The 14,526-nt window shown below is 44.0% G+C and overlaps 1 protein-coding gene across 1 annotated transcript in view; it reads right to left on the bottom strand.

Moving 5' to 3' along the window:
• Positions 1 to 14,526, bottom strand: part of itgbl1 (integrin, beta-like 1) — a 123,239-nt gene that overhangs the window by 82,450 nt on the left and 26,263 nt on the right. Inside the window, exons 5-7 of the mRNA XM_055870952.1 lie at positions 14,110 to 14,250; positions 9,891 to 10,031; positions 5,953 to 6,099 (exon numbers count right to left, since the gene is read on the bottom strand). Of these exons, the coding sequence (XP_055726927.1) occupies positions 5,953 to 6,099; positions 9,891 to 10,031; positions 14,110 to 14,250 (429 nt within the window). The remainder of the gene's footprint in view (positions 1 to 5,952; positions 6,100 to 9,890; positions 10,032 to 14,109; positions 14,251 to 14,526) is intronic.

Genomic DNA, 14,526 nt, shown 5'->3' with positions numbered 1-14,526 from the left:
TCACCTCTGTCACCACAAAGTTTTTCAAGATGCTAGGTCAAAGACCACATCGCCTCCTCCCTCCCTGACACACTCAACCCTCTCTAATTCTCCTACCGCCCTGACAGATCCACTGACGATGCAATCGTCATTGAATTGCGCACTGCCCTCACCCATCTGGACAAAAGGAATGCACATGTGAGGTTGCTGTTCATCGACTACAGCTCGGCATCAATACCATAGTGTCCTCTAAGCTCACCACAAAGCTCCCCTGTTCCCTTCCTGCCCCTTATCCTGCCCCCGCACCAACGGATATGTACCATTGTTACAGTGTTAATATACGGTATTTTTGCATATTCATTTAAATATATATTTGTTTATAGTCCTTATTCTTAAATGTGTTTTTATTTCACTTTGACCTTTATTTCACTTTAGCCTCGTGTGGCTCAGTAGTTAGAGCGTGGCACTTGCAATGCCAGGATTGTGTGTTTGTATCCCATGGAGGACCAGTGTGGAAAAAAGGTATACAAATGTACGCACTCACTACTGTTAAGTCGCTCTGGATAAGAGCATCTGCTAAACTACTAAAATGTACCTGCGTGCTTGGAGTTTAAGATTTGCACTGTGCCCTGTAATTTACTTTCACTATTCAACATCTAATCTAAAAAAAGAAAATGCTTGTATGGTTAGGAGGTGTCTGTCAATCTCTTCTAAGCAAATAGGCTTAAAGTGTGGGTCAGAATTAGCTGTCTAGCTTTATACATTAACTCATTCAAAACGCAGAGCTGCTGTTATTCTGATCTAGTCATGTGTATTTGCACCAGTTTCAGACCTAAATCCTGGTTGAAATATGTAAACATTGAGTCATAGGAGTCTATATCAGCGGGAGACTTTGTTTTCTTTGTTCTTTCACAATTGGATTCAACTAGCGCAATAGAGAAGGAGTTGAGAGTGGACTTGTTTGGTGCCGGCACTCCACCGCTAATTAGACATTGTGTCATTTGATCTGGCAGAATCACTATGGCGTTAGTATTGTAATTCCCCCGACTGCGAGCCAGGGGAAAGCTGGGTCACATTTAGCAGGGCACAACAGAGTGCGATGTTTAACTCAACGGAAATGGTGCTGTTCTGAATGACCAATTGAAGAACGTTGTGATCATGGTGGGCGATTGCACGTGGTGTGCTGCTGCACTCATTTTGCTATTTCAAACGGTCACCCCGCCACATCCACCAGACAGGAGCAAACATACCTTGAAGTCTATTGAAGAATGGTGTGCACCATTGTGGGGAAACGTGACGTTCAGGTCGAACTATCAAAAACCTTTAAAAAATGTTGAATCAGCTGAATGGACCCCGTAGTGTCATTTCAGGTGCTGGGTTACACAGGGCCAACCGTTACACAGGGCCTTAGAGACCCAACCCGGACCAGCCCGGCAACACCCACAAACATCAGCCTGTTCAGTTTGTTTATTTGGGCCCTGGCAGCAGTGACCAAGGCAAGAAATCCCCTACTGATGCCATCTCCGCTTTGAGTAACACAAAAATCAATGGCTTACATTAAACCGTGTCAAATATAGGGAGCTTTGAGACCGTGCGGGTTATGTTCCTCTTACTGAAGATAATCGCCAGCGACATAATCAGGAAACACTCCGCCGTTTAACAGTTCAATTCAATAAGGCCTGAATTACTTTCATGATACAGTGCCATGTGCTACGTTAGTTATTTCTCTGACACCGGTCATTGCCTGCGTCCTTCAGGGATTTAAAGACAAGGTCACGCCAAAAGGAAGAATATTGCAATATGGCAGGTCACATTGAAAAATGCCCTACACATCGAATCAAAGTTTATTTGTCACGTGCTCCGAATACAACATACAAAATGCTTACTTACAGGCTCTAACCAATAGTGCAAAAAAGGTATTGGGTGAACAATAGATAAGTAAAGAAATATAAACAACAGTAAAACAGGACACAATGCAGATTGCCCGGTTAGCCAATGTGCGGGAGCACTGGTTGGTCGGCCCAATTGAGGTAGTATGTACATGAATGTATAGTTAAAGTGACTATTCATATATGATAAACAGAGAGTAGCAGCAGTGTTAAAAGAGGGGTTGGCGGGGGGGGGGGGCACACAATGCAAATAGTCCAGGTAGCCAGGTAGCCATTTGATTACCTGTTCAGGAGTCTTATGGCTTGGGGGTAAAAACTGTTGAGAAGCCTTTTTGTCCGAGACTAGGCACTCCGATACCACTTGCCATGCGGTAGTAGAGAGAACAGTCTATGGCTGGGGTCTTTGTCAATTTTTAGGGCCTTCCTCTGACACCGCCTAGTGTAGAGGTCCTGGATGGCAGGCAGCTTAGCCCCAGTGATGTACTGGGCCGTACGCACTACCCTCTGTAGTGCCTTGCGGTCAGAGGCCGAGCAATTGCCGTACCAGGCAGCGATGTGACCAGTCAGGATGCTCTCGATGTTGCAGCTGTAGAACCTTTTGAGGATCTCAGGACCCATGCCAAATCTTTTTAGTTTCCTGAGGGGGAATCTCTTCACGACTGTCTTGGTGTGTTTGGACCATTCTAGTTTGTTGTTGATGTGGACACCAAGGAACTTGAAGCTCTCAACCTGCTCCAACACAGCCCTGTCGATGAGAAGGGCTGTGTGCTTGGTCCTCCTTTTCCTGTAGTCCACAATCATCTCCTTAGTCTTAGTTCCGTTGAGGAAGAGGTTGTTATTCTGGCACCACCTGGCAAGGTCTCTGACCTCCTCCCTATAGGCTGTCTCGTCGTTGTCGGTGATCAGGCCTACCACTGTTGTGTCTTCTGAAAACTTAATGATGGTGTTGGAGTCGTGCCTGGCCATGCAGTCGTGGGTGAACAGGGAGTACAGGAGGGGACTGAGCACGCACCCCTGGGGAGCTCCAGTGTTGAGGATCAGCATGGCAGATGTGTTGCTACCCACCCTCACCACCTGGGGGCGGCCCGTCAGGAAGTCCAAGATCCAGTCGCAGAGGGAGGTGTTTAGTCCCAGGATCCTTAGCTTAGTGATGAGCTTTGAGGGTACTATGGTGTTGAACGCTGAGCTGTAGACAATGAATAGCATTCTCACATAAGTGTTGCTTTTGTCCAGGTGGGAAAGGGATATCCCTCCGGATATCCCACATTGAATGGTGGGATGTTGGTTCATTAGATATCCTGAGAGAGGCCTGTTTCTACATCTTGTTTTCTCTATATGATGACAAGTACTGACAGTAGACCTACATATTGATATGCTGAACAAGGACTTCTGATGGTCATTCGAGTTTTGAGGACTTGAGGAGTTTTGAGGAGTTTTGACAAATATGAAATCTTTTTTTTTTTTAAATAACTTCCTCAAATGTTTGTATTCCCTCTCCATGTAGACACGAGCAAACTGCAAGCTAAAAGCACTATAACTGGTAGCATAGCAGAACAAATCATGTATTTTCTGCTGTGGATCTCCATTTTTTTTATTTGGGCGCCACAAATGAGTGCGTAAACGGTGTATTAAATAAAAAAATATATTAAAAAAAATATATATATATATTTGAAGTTTACATTCGCCAAAGCCAAATACATTTAAACTCATACGGTAGCAGGGAGATTTCTGAGGTCCAGATTGGATGCATGTAGAAACTGTCCCATTACGGAGAATATCCTAGCTCCGTATCTGAAATTAAGGACATGCATATCTGGAGCATGTCTACATCCTACATTTAATAAAATGTCAGATATCCGGAAATATATAGATAAATATATCCCTTAATATTGACCCTTTTCGCCCAGTGAAATTCTTCCAAACTGGCAGCGGCTACAGTGCAAAACAGATCGAAAGGACATGGCAAAATGCTAACGTGGTTAAGGTTTAATACTTTCTGCCACTCTAATCTGTCCCCTATACATTTTAAATTGATGGGGCACTATAACCATACAGGAGTTCATTTGGTACAGCATTCTCACTAATGGGTGCAAGAAATATACTGTCACACCTCAAAATATGTTATAATGTGAATTAGCCAGAAACAACAATACCATGCACCCACTAGCGGTCAAAAGGTATTTGGCGCACAAAAGATACGGTACTGTATTATACAGGGTGGAATTACAGTACTATTCAAAATACAGCAATTATTTTCCCGACCACCAAATTTTCCCACAATGCACCATAATTTACAGTATGCTGCAGTAAAATGTTTCAGAGTATTTTACTGTTGGTAATACAAATAATGACCATATAATTGACAGTTTTCCATTACAGTGTGGGCTACTGTACAAGGCATTTGCTACACACAAACAATTACCATGATGCAAATACAACATCCCCACCAATGTTTGGATCTCATTAGATCGGTTTGGTATCGAAGCGCATCGTATTAGTCCATTTAAAATCCACTGCTGTCAGCAATATTGGACATTGGTTTCCTTTACTATTTCAGTGAGAGTCGGGTATGAGAATCACACAAAGGATAAGGAGGTCCCAAGAAAACATGCTTCCTCAGTCCAGAGGGACAGTTAATGAGGCATATAGTGCAGTGTAATAAATCTAGACACATCGACCCAGGCCAGTGCTATTGAGAGCAGCCCCTACCCTGACTCACAATGTAGCTGGCCAGCCATGCTCATTAGACACACACACACACACGCACACGCACACACACCAAGGGCGGTGGGTGCTGTTTAAGATGAGGGAGGATGATTTTTTTTCTTCTCATGAACATAGCCTTATTTCTATTACAGCATATAGGATGACTGTTATTCATATTCCATTCAACCAGCTCACTGTAACATCGATAGGCTTAGGCTACTACTACATGATACAATTTTCTCTATACCCATCATGATGTTGCTACAATCTAGCCTACGAATTAAAGTTTACAACGTAGGTGCACAGGTCGAGAGAAACATTTTAGTAATCAAGGTGACAGACACATGCAATACTGCATTGCACTGGCTATCTTCTTTTGCTATCTAAGGGAAAGTGAAAGTTTAAAAAAATACAACCAAATATAGCTAGCTCTCTCTGTCTCTCTCTCTTGCTTCTCCTTCATCTTGGAAGATATTTTTTGTACAAAACGGTTCAACTATTGTCTTTCTCTCTCAGTCAACTACTCACCACATTTTCTGCACTGCAGCGCTAGCTAGCTGTGGCTTATGCTTTCAGTAGATTAATGGCTTATGCTTTCACTAGATTAATGATCTAATCCTTTGATTGGGTGGACAACATTTCAGTTCATGCTGCAAAAGCTCTGATAGGTTGGAGGATGTCCTCTGGAAGCTGTCATAAGTACTGTGTACGTCTATGGAAGGGGGTGAGAAACATGAGCCTCCTAGGTTTCGTATTGAAGTCAAAGTACCCAGAGGAGGAGAGAAGCTAGCTGTCCTTCGGCTACACCATGGTGCTGTACTACAGTGTGCTGCTGAGGCTACCTTCATTGTAAAACAGTTTGTTTTCATCAATTATTTGGTGACGTGAATATATTTAGTATAGTTTTATTTAAAAGGATACCTTTTGAATGTTTCACTTTTTCTTTTTATGAAATTTACTGAGGAGGGTGGTCCTCCTCTTCTGAGGTGCCTCCACTGACACACACACACACACACACACACACACACACACACACACACACACACACACACACACACACACACACACACACACACACACACACACACACACACACACACACACACACACACACACACACACACACAGCCTTGCATTAGCCAGTAAACTGAAAAGGAGACGCTTGGCATCCCCTCAGTTCTGCTGAGATCCCAACACTAGGCTCAAAGGGATTCCATATGGACCGGTGTATAGTTGGACTGGTTTGCTCAGTTAGTTTGAAACCACCAACACAACATTTGAAACCACCAACACAATGTCTTAAAAAACACATTGAAACCATGGTGACGAGAAATGATTGGAAGTATACGTTACTGTGCTGTACTGTAGTTTTCAGTACCTCGTCCGAAACAGGGCATGTTAGACGTTCCCTTGCACTTCTTCAGGCTGCTCTCCAGAGACAAGGAGCAGGACAAAGGGTGCTCACATTTCTTCCCCATCCAGCCTTCCTTACAGTCACACCTTCCACAGTTACACTGGCCATGTCCTGGGGGGAGAGGAGGGAGAGTGTAAAGATGAAGGGGTTGGGGAGGAGAAAGGGAAAATAGTGGAGAGATGAGGTAGAAGAAAGATTGTGAGTAGATGGGGTGATTTGGGGTTGGGGGAAAGGGATGGAAGGAAGAAGAGAGGGACAGAGAAAGAAGGGAGCGAGTGGGAGAGGGATGGAGGAAAAGGGACTGGAAAGGATGAGGGAGAATTTTATGTTGTGAGGGAGAGGTTTACTGTGTTTTGACAAACAAAACAGCATAAACATAAAAAGCTGTTCCAATGCAAATATATATTTTTTGAAACAAATCATAGGAATATACTTTATCATCACCAATAGAAGGCAGAGTGAGAGCATCCATTACGTTTGCCCAATAAGTTACTAAAACCTCCTTCCTCAAAAAATATATTTGGAAAGTTACATATGAAACAGCATACCTTTTTATGGCTATAAAGTTTTACTGTTGTATTAGAACCAGATGGAAGAGTGTTTTTGGTGTGTCTGTGATCTCAGGGTAGTCCTGAAAAACAGAACTGGGTGGAGTTTTTTTCCCTCAAAATGTATTATTCCACCCAACGCCCAATTTCTAAAGCTGAATCAGCTGGACTTTAATCAAGAACAGAATGTATCCGGTTTCTAAAGTTCATGTAACCCTCACAAAGATCTTTGGGTTACTTTGACAAAGATTGTGTAATATAACGGTCTGTTTTGTGCCCATGTTGTTAGTTGATGTTACATTTTGTTCATAATCACCTTTCAATAACATAACATACTAAACATCGCTATGATTCTATTGTTTGCAATTCTCTTCTCCCCTGTGTTTTCAAATTCAATCAAATCAAATTGTATTTGTCACATGCGCCAAAAACAACAGGTGTAGACCTTACAGTGAAATGCTAAGTTACAAGCTCTTAACCAACAATGCAGTTTTAAGCAAATACCTTCAAAAAGTAAGAGATAAGAATAACAAATAATTAATGAGCCGCAGTAAATAACAATAGCGGGGCTATATACAGGGGGTACCGGTACAGAGTCAATGTGCGGGGCACCGGTGTCGAAGTAATTGGGGTTACATGTACATGTAGGTAAAGTTATTAAAGTGACTATGCATAGATAATAACAGAGAGTAGCAGCAGCGTAGTAGGGAGGGGGGGGGGGGGGGGTGCAAATAGTCTGGGTAGCCATTTGATTAGATGTTCAGGAGTCTTATGGCTTGGGGGTAGACGCTATTTATAAGCCTCTTGGACCTAGACTTGTCGCTCCGGTACCGCTTGCCGTGCGGTAGCAGAGAGAACAGTTTATGACTAGGGTGGCTGGAGTCTTTGACAGTTTTTAGGGCCTTCCTCTGACACCGCCTGGTATAGAGGTCCTGGATGGCAGGCAACCTAGCCCCAGTGATTTGTTATTTCATTTTTTATTTTACCTTTATTTATACAGGTTTTTTCTCATTGAGATATCATCTCTTTTCCAGCATAGACCTTGTCCATTAGCAGCAGGGGGAACAACGTTTCAGACAAAACAACTTACATACACTAACACAACATTAAACAAAACTATAAACACACATACAGTACAACAAAAACATTGTACATTAAAAACACAAACGTCTTGACTAAAAACAGCTGGCCGAAAAACAATTACACTCTTCTATGATATATACATCGATCAAGTGTTTAAACTCCACCAACGAAACTAGATCATCACATTTTAAAATGTTCATGACAGAATTCCAGGACCACGGAGCTAAGTAACTAAAACTACTTCTACCATGTCCTGTTCTAATTTTTGGTACTGTTAGAAGCAAATCAGAATGGGACTGTAATTTATATTTATTTACTGACCTGACAAAAAAAAAACAGAGATAAAATGGCATTTTACCCAATATGGCCTTATAAATCAGTGTATACCAGTGTTTAAGCTTACGCAAGGTCAATGACGACCAGCCAACAGAGCTGTAGAGATCACAATGATGTGTTAGAGATTTCTGATTTGAAATGAACCTGAGGGCTGCATGATACACTGAATCAAGTGCTCTCAGGGTAGTGGCTGAGGCCTGCATATATATAACATCACGAAAATCTAAAACCGACAGTAATGTACATCGTACCAGCTCCTTCCTGGCCTTAAAAGAAAAACAAGCCTTATGCCTGTAATAAAATCCTATTTTCAGCTTGAGCTTCCTTATCAAGTTCTCTACACGCACATTGAAGCTCAGCTTATCATCAACCCACACACCCAAATATTTGTACACTTTAACTTGCTCTATAGTATGTCCAGCCAACGTAGCAATGACATGATTTGTAACATGCCTGGCATTTGAAAATACCATGCATTTTGTTTTACCTGAATTTAGAACCAGCTTTAAATCATACAGATTCTGTTGTATGATGTTAAATGCTCTTTGGGCATTTTCAAAAGCTAAAGATAAACTACTACCACTTGAATAAAGAACAGTGTCATCTTCATAAAAATGAACATCTGCTGTTTCAATAAGATCCCCAATGTTGTTGATATGCAAAATGAACAACAGTGGGCCCAAAATAGAACCTTGCGGAACACCTGAGAACACCTCTATGGACTCTATGGACTTACAACCATCCGCCATTACACATTGTGTAGGATTTGATAGGTAATTTATAAACCAATCTAAAGCATGACCAGTAATGTACTGGGCCATACACACTACACTCTGTAGTGCCTTGCGGTCAGAGGGTCCGAGCAGTTGCCATACCAGGCAGTGATGCAACCTGTCAGGATGCTCTTGATGGTGCAGCTGTAAAACCCTTTGAGGATCTGAGGACCCATGCCAAATCTTTTCAGACTCCTGAGGGGGAATAGGTTTTGTTGTGCCCTCTTCATGACTGTCTTGGTGTGTTTGTACCATGATAGTTGGTTGGTGATGTGGACACCGAGGAACTTGAAGCTCTCAACCTGCTCCACTACAGCCCCGTCGATGAGAACGGGGGCGTGCTCGGTCCTCCTTTTCCTGTAGTCCACAATCATCTTCTTTGTCTTGGCTACGTTGAGGGATAGGTTGTTATGCTGGCACCACACGGTCAGGTCTCTAACCTCCTCCCTATAGGCTGTCTCATCGATGTCGGTGATCAGGCCTACCACCGTTGTGTCATCGGCAAACTTAATGATGGTGTTGGAGTCGTGCCTGGCCATGCAGTCATGAGTGAACAAGGAGTACAGGAGGGGACTGATTGAGTGTCTGATGCTTTACTTGCCTGTGATTTCTCGTGGACAGATTCTCGTGGACAGATCAAACGTCAAAAATATGTCAAGGCTAATGTCAAATTGTGATTACGAGCAGCAGTTGTTCCTGGTTTTCGTCGTTGATTATTTAGATGAATCAGGATTGGGTGAATGCTGTGCTTTTACTGGTGTGGTGATTTTCAAGCCTGTGTGCGGATGATACACTGTTTCCACTAGATTACACAGCCACAAAGTCAAAATTGGCTGTATCGTAAAAATTTGCTTTTTGGCCATGATTAACACAGGTGAAATTAGTGGAAGGGAGCGGTTTGTCCGAGAATTTCTGTTTGGAGACTTCACTTCCTTCCTTTGCACAAAAGGTAATCACAATAGTTAACGGCATTCCCCACAGAAGTAAAACAGGAAATAAAAAAAGATCATTTTACTTCTGGGTAACCGAGTTGCCCTTACAGTTGTCCTATGTCAGTGCATGTTAACATTGCATTAACATTGTATTAAAGTGACATATAGAACGCATTACATTTGAGTGTTTCAGACCGAAGCGAACACAGCCAGTTGCCACCCTGTCTCACCTGAACAGAAGTCGTCAGAGTATCTGTCGTAGGTTGCGTGACAGCTCCTCTCGTCACACTCGCAGGTGTCCCCGTGGATGTCACCCCAGTCCCCTGATGGATCCACATCATAGCATGTACACTCCCCACATATGCAGGTACCTATACACACAGAAACCCACACAGAAAAAAATGCACACACACATACAAACACACTCACAATATTTTCAAAATTTGGAGTTGATTCTGCTTTCAACACATTCCCAGAGAAAACCCAGTCTAATCCTTTTTTAACTAAATGAATGTTCATGCACCACAGATATCAAACAATAGAGGACCTATGGGAACTCAACGAAAGTCAGAGTGACTACAAACATTATCCTTTGTATGGAATATTTTAGGCAGGGAAACCTTTTGAACACACAAGAGCCATCCTGCCTCTGCCTCTTGAGTTTAAGGATTAGGAGGTTGGCTGAGTCATTTTCAGTTAGTGGCAGTACCGCAATCAAAGTCTGGCTGAGAGGGAAGGCAGACTGATTCCCCCTGAGTCTCAAATCCTTGGTAGTGACCCCAGAGTGCAGACTGTTGACAAGACAAGACCACTGCTATAAGATAGGAGGGACTGGGTTTGGGCAGGAGCATGGCAGTAGCCTTATTGGGCAGAGCAAAAGCCAATGGCAGGAGCCTAGGGGTAAGGCACTGGGCAATGGCAGGAGCAAAAGCAGGAGCCAAGGAAGGGGTACGACAATGAGCAATGTCAGAAAGCAGGATCACAAGCAGGGGGAGGAGAACAAGATTAAGTACAGTATAGGCAGATGTATGGTCAAACATGGTCAGGTCTGGAGGTCATCTGTGATAGTGGAACAACCGTGGCTCCCATGCCCTTTCTCAATCCTCCTTCCCACTCTCCTCTAACTTCCTAGCTCACGTAGCACCAACTCTCTTTTTCAGTCCTTCCCCTCTGATGAGTCTAAGCCAGGGGGCAGGTTGAGAAGTTGCCAGTGGAAATCCCATTTTCTCTTATCAGGCGCGACAGGACAGGGCAGGACAGGGCAGGACACGGCAGGGCAGGACAGGACAGGACAGGACAGGACACGGCAGGGCAGGGCAGGACAGGGCAGGACAGGACAGGGCAGGACACGGCAGGGCAGGGCAGGACACGGCAGGACAGGACAGGACAGGGCAGGGCAGGAGAGGACAGGACAGGACAGGACACGGCAGGGCAGGACAGGACAGGGCAGGGCAGGACAGGGCAGGACAGGGCAGGACACGGCAGGGCAGGGCAGGACACGGCAGGACAGGACAGGACAGGGCAGGGCAGGGCAGGAGAGGACAGGACAGGACAGGACACGGCAGGGCAGGACAGGACAGGGCAGGGCAGGACAGGGCAGGGCAGGACAGGGCAGGACAGGGCAGCCCTGGGGGGAGCCAGGTCAGTTGGCAGGCCTCTTGACCAGGGCAGAAAGATGGCAGACTTGGCCTCTGGCCCTGGATCTCCTACCCCTACTGGGAACCCTGGAGCTCAGGCATCCCTGGCTCTAGAGCCATGCCGTTTCATGCCACGAACAATATCCCTGTTCTAAAAACACGGATACAAAACCGTGAGTCCTGACTTTTACACTTGGACCTCTGAGACACACACTGAGTGTATCAAACATTAAGGACACCTGCTCTTTCCATGACATAGACTGACCAGGTGAATCCAGGTGAAAGCTATGGTCCCTCAATGATGTCACTTGTTAAATCCACTTCAATCAGTGTGGATGAAGGGGAGGAGACGGGGTTAAAGAAGGATTTTTAAGCCTTGAGACAACTGAGACATGGAGTGTGTATGTGTGCCATTCAGAGGGTGAATGGGCAAGACACAACATGTAAGTGCCTTAGAACGGAGTATGGTAGTAGGTGCCAGGCGCGTCGGCTTGTGTCAAGAACTGCAACGCTGCTGTGTTTTTTTTTACACTCAACAGTTTCCTGTGTGTATCAAGAATAGTCCACCACCCAAAAGACATCCAGCCAACGTTACAGTGTGGGAAGCACTGGAGTCAACGTGGCCCAGCATCCCTGTGGAACGCTTTCGACACCTTGCAGAGTCCATGCGCCGACGAATTGAGGCTGTTCATTAAAACAATATATATATTTATTATTATTGGCTTATAATAGGTTCTCCAGCAAAGATTTTAAGTGTTTGCCTCTTTTTACATTATTTTCAAAGAATACCAGCTTTATCTTCCCCCCACCAAGATAAGATATGTAGCATTCCTACAACCCCTTTTCTTTAAGAACCATGGTACATGGCACATGTTGTCATTGATCTGAATTTCAATCAAATCATCAGGATCAAATCATTTTGTATTTGCACTCGTATGAATGTTCACATTTAACCCAGAAATATTTCTGATGTTGACAATTTTCCAAAGCCTGCCAATTTGGGGCATATCATTAGAACCAACGAACAAACAAGGTGATTCAGATGAAAAGATGGGGATGGGGATACATTGAATTGGTCGGGAGACATCCACAGTGAGTTGTCAATCAAATCACTGAGTGAGCACGGGAGGTGAGAGAATACTGGAGGGGGATGATCATTTTTCACTGCTATAAATACCACTTATTCTTTGGAATAAGGATGCAGTGATCAAGCGAGCATCCGCTTTGAGGACTTATTTACCTTGATCCCTTTCTGATGATGATTTAGTGTCATCTTGAAAAGGCTCCGCTATAGCAATACAAATGTTCCTATTACTAATGGCTTGTTTCTATGTCAGTTTAGAATGACGTTTTATACTGAGGTAAGTAACTTAAATGGTACGTGGAGAGTAACATACACACACACACACACTGGGTGTGTGTATTTCCTTTCACAGAGTGACTACTGCAGTCTGGGACAGGTCTTCACAGAGTGACTACTGGAGTCTGGGACAGCTCTTCACAGAGTGACTACTGCAGTCTGGGACAGGTCTTCACAGAGTGAATACTGCAGTCTGGGACAGCTCTTCACAGAGTGACTACTGCAGTCTGGGACAGGTCTTCACAGAGTGACTACTGCAGTCTGGGACAGGTCTTCCTCCTCCAGTTGAACACAATCTCACTGATTAGTCAGGCACCACAGACACTGTGGAAACCAAACACAACGCCTGATTTTGGACTGAGGGAAACTGTAGGTTTCTAGTAGGGTAACCCACCTGAAAGTTTTATTTCTGCATTGCTCTATCTGTTGCACCTACCACAATGTACACTTCTCTTTGAGTTTCAATGTATTGGTAGCCAGTTAGTCTCTCTCTCTCTCCCTTTCTCTCTCGCGCGCGAGCATTCTCTCTTTTTCTTTATCTCTCTCTCTCTCTAATTTCCTCTCTCACGCTCTCTCACTCTCACTCTCACTCTCTCCTCATTCTGCAGTACTGGTAAGTAGAGTGGTAAAGGTGCAGTTGTATTCACACCGTGTCAGCAGTCCACTTGACCACAAATGAGAAATTCAGCTCTGTGGTCGAGTTCAGTCCATGTACCACTCACCCTTAATTTTTGCTGAAGAGCTCACGGGGACAATTTCTGCAGTGGGCTTTTTCTCCTGCCTGTCCAAGCTCAGATGAGAATTTCAGTGGAATATACAAAATGAGGGATTTTTTTTATCTTTCTCTCTCTCCCTTTCTACCCCTCTCCTGCTCTCTCGCTCTCTCTTTCTATCTCTCTCTCTGTTCTCTCTCGCTCCTTCTATCCCCCCACAACTCGTTTCTCTCTCTCTCTCTCTCTCTCTCTGTCTCTGTCTCTGTCTCTGTCTCTGTCTCTGTCTGTCTCTCTACACAGGCAGTACTAGTTTTGGAACTGTGCCAGAGGTAGCCCTCAGTCTCATCTGTACCTGTCAGTGAGCTAAGTTAGACTGAAATGAGGCCCTCTCATCTGTGTCTGCTTAGTCATACACACTTTCCCCGCCGGTCCCCCTGTCGCATCTCCGCAACAACAATCAACCTCCAGTATCCATGGAGCAACTAAGATGATGAGACAAAGCAACTGGGTATGGGTATCACCAACCACAGTATGATTGAATTATCTCAATATCTAGATGAAAGACATTGAGAGATGTTCTCTTCGTGTTTTTTAATTCTCTCTGTTAAATGTTACATCTGTGCTCCCTTTCTAGCTCTCTTTCTCTCGCCATGTCCTCTGCTCTTTTTCCATCCTCCCTCTCACTATCTGTCTTCCTCTTCTCTCTGTCTCATCCTCTCAGAGACTCAGTGGGACCGACCTCTGTTGCTGCAGATCTTGCCATCCGGAGACGTGCATCTCCGTTTGCTCTCCCACGGGCTGATGTCACACTGTAATTCACATTTGTCTCCATGCCAACCGGCCGCGCAGTAACAGTTGCCACAGTAACACTGGCCGTGGCCTGGAAGCAGAACAGAATGCAACAGTCACACAGAGACGAACAAACGACTTCATCTTTACATAGCATACAACAAGAAACCTGTTGTCATCGTTGAATCGTTGGGTGTCACTTTGTGAAAACATTTTCTGCCTTTTTGATTATAATTATTTATTCATTATTTCATTTGATAATGTATATATGATGGGGACATATATATGTTGATTCGTTAACAATAGTTATAATAGTCCAGTAATAAACCATTTATAAGGCATGTATATATATATATATATATATATA

Source organism: Salvelinus fontinalis, chromosome 19, assembly GCF_029448725.1.
Source record: "Salvelinus fontinalis isolate EN_2023a chromosome 19, ASM2944872v1, whole genome shotgun sequence".
Classification (NCBI taxonomy): domain Eukaryota; kingdom Metazoa; phylum Chordata; class Actinopteri; order Salmoniformes; family Salmonidae; genus Salvelinus; species Salvelinus fontinalis.
The sequence above is the reverse complement of the archived record's forward strand: the minus strand, read 5'-3'. Positions and strand labels throughout refer to the sequence as shown.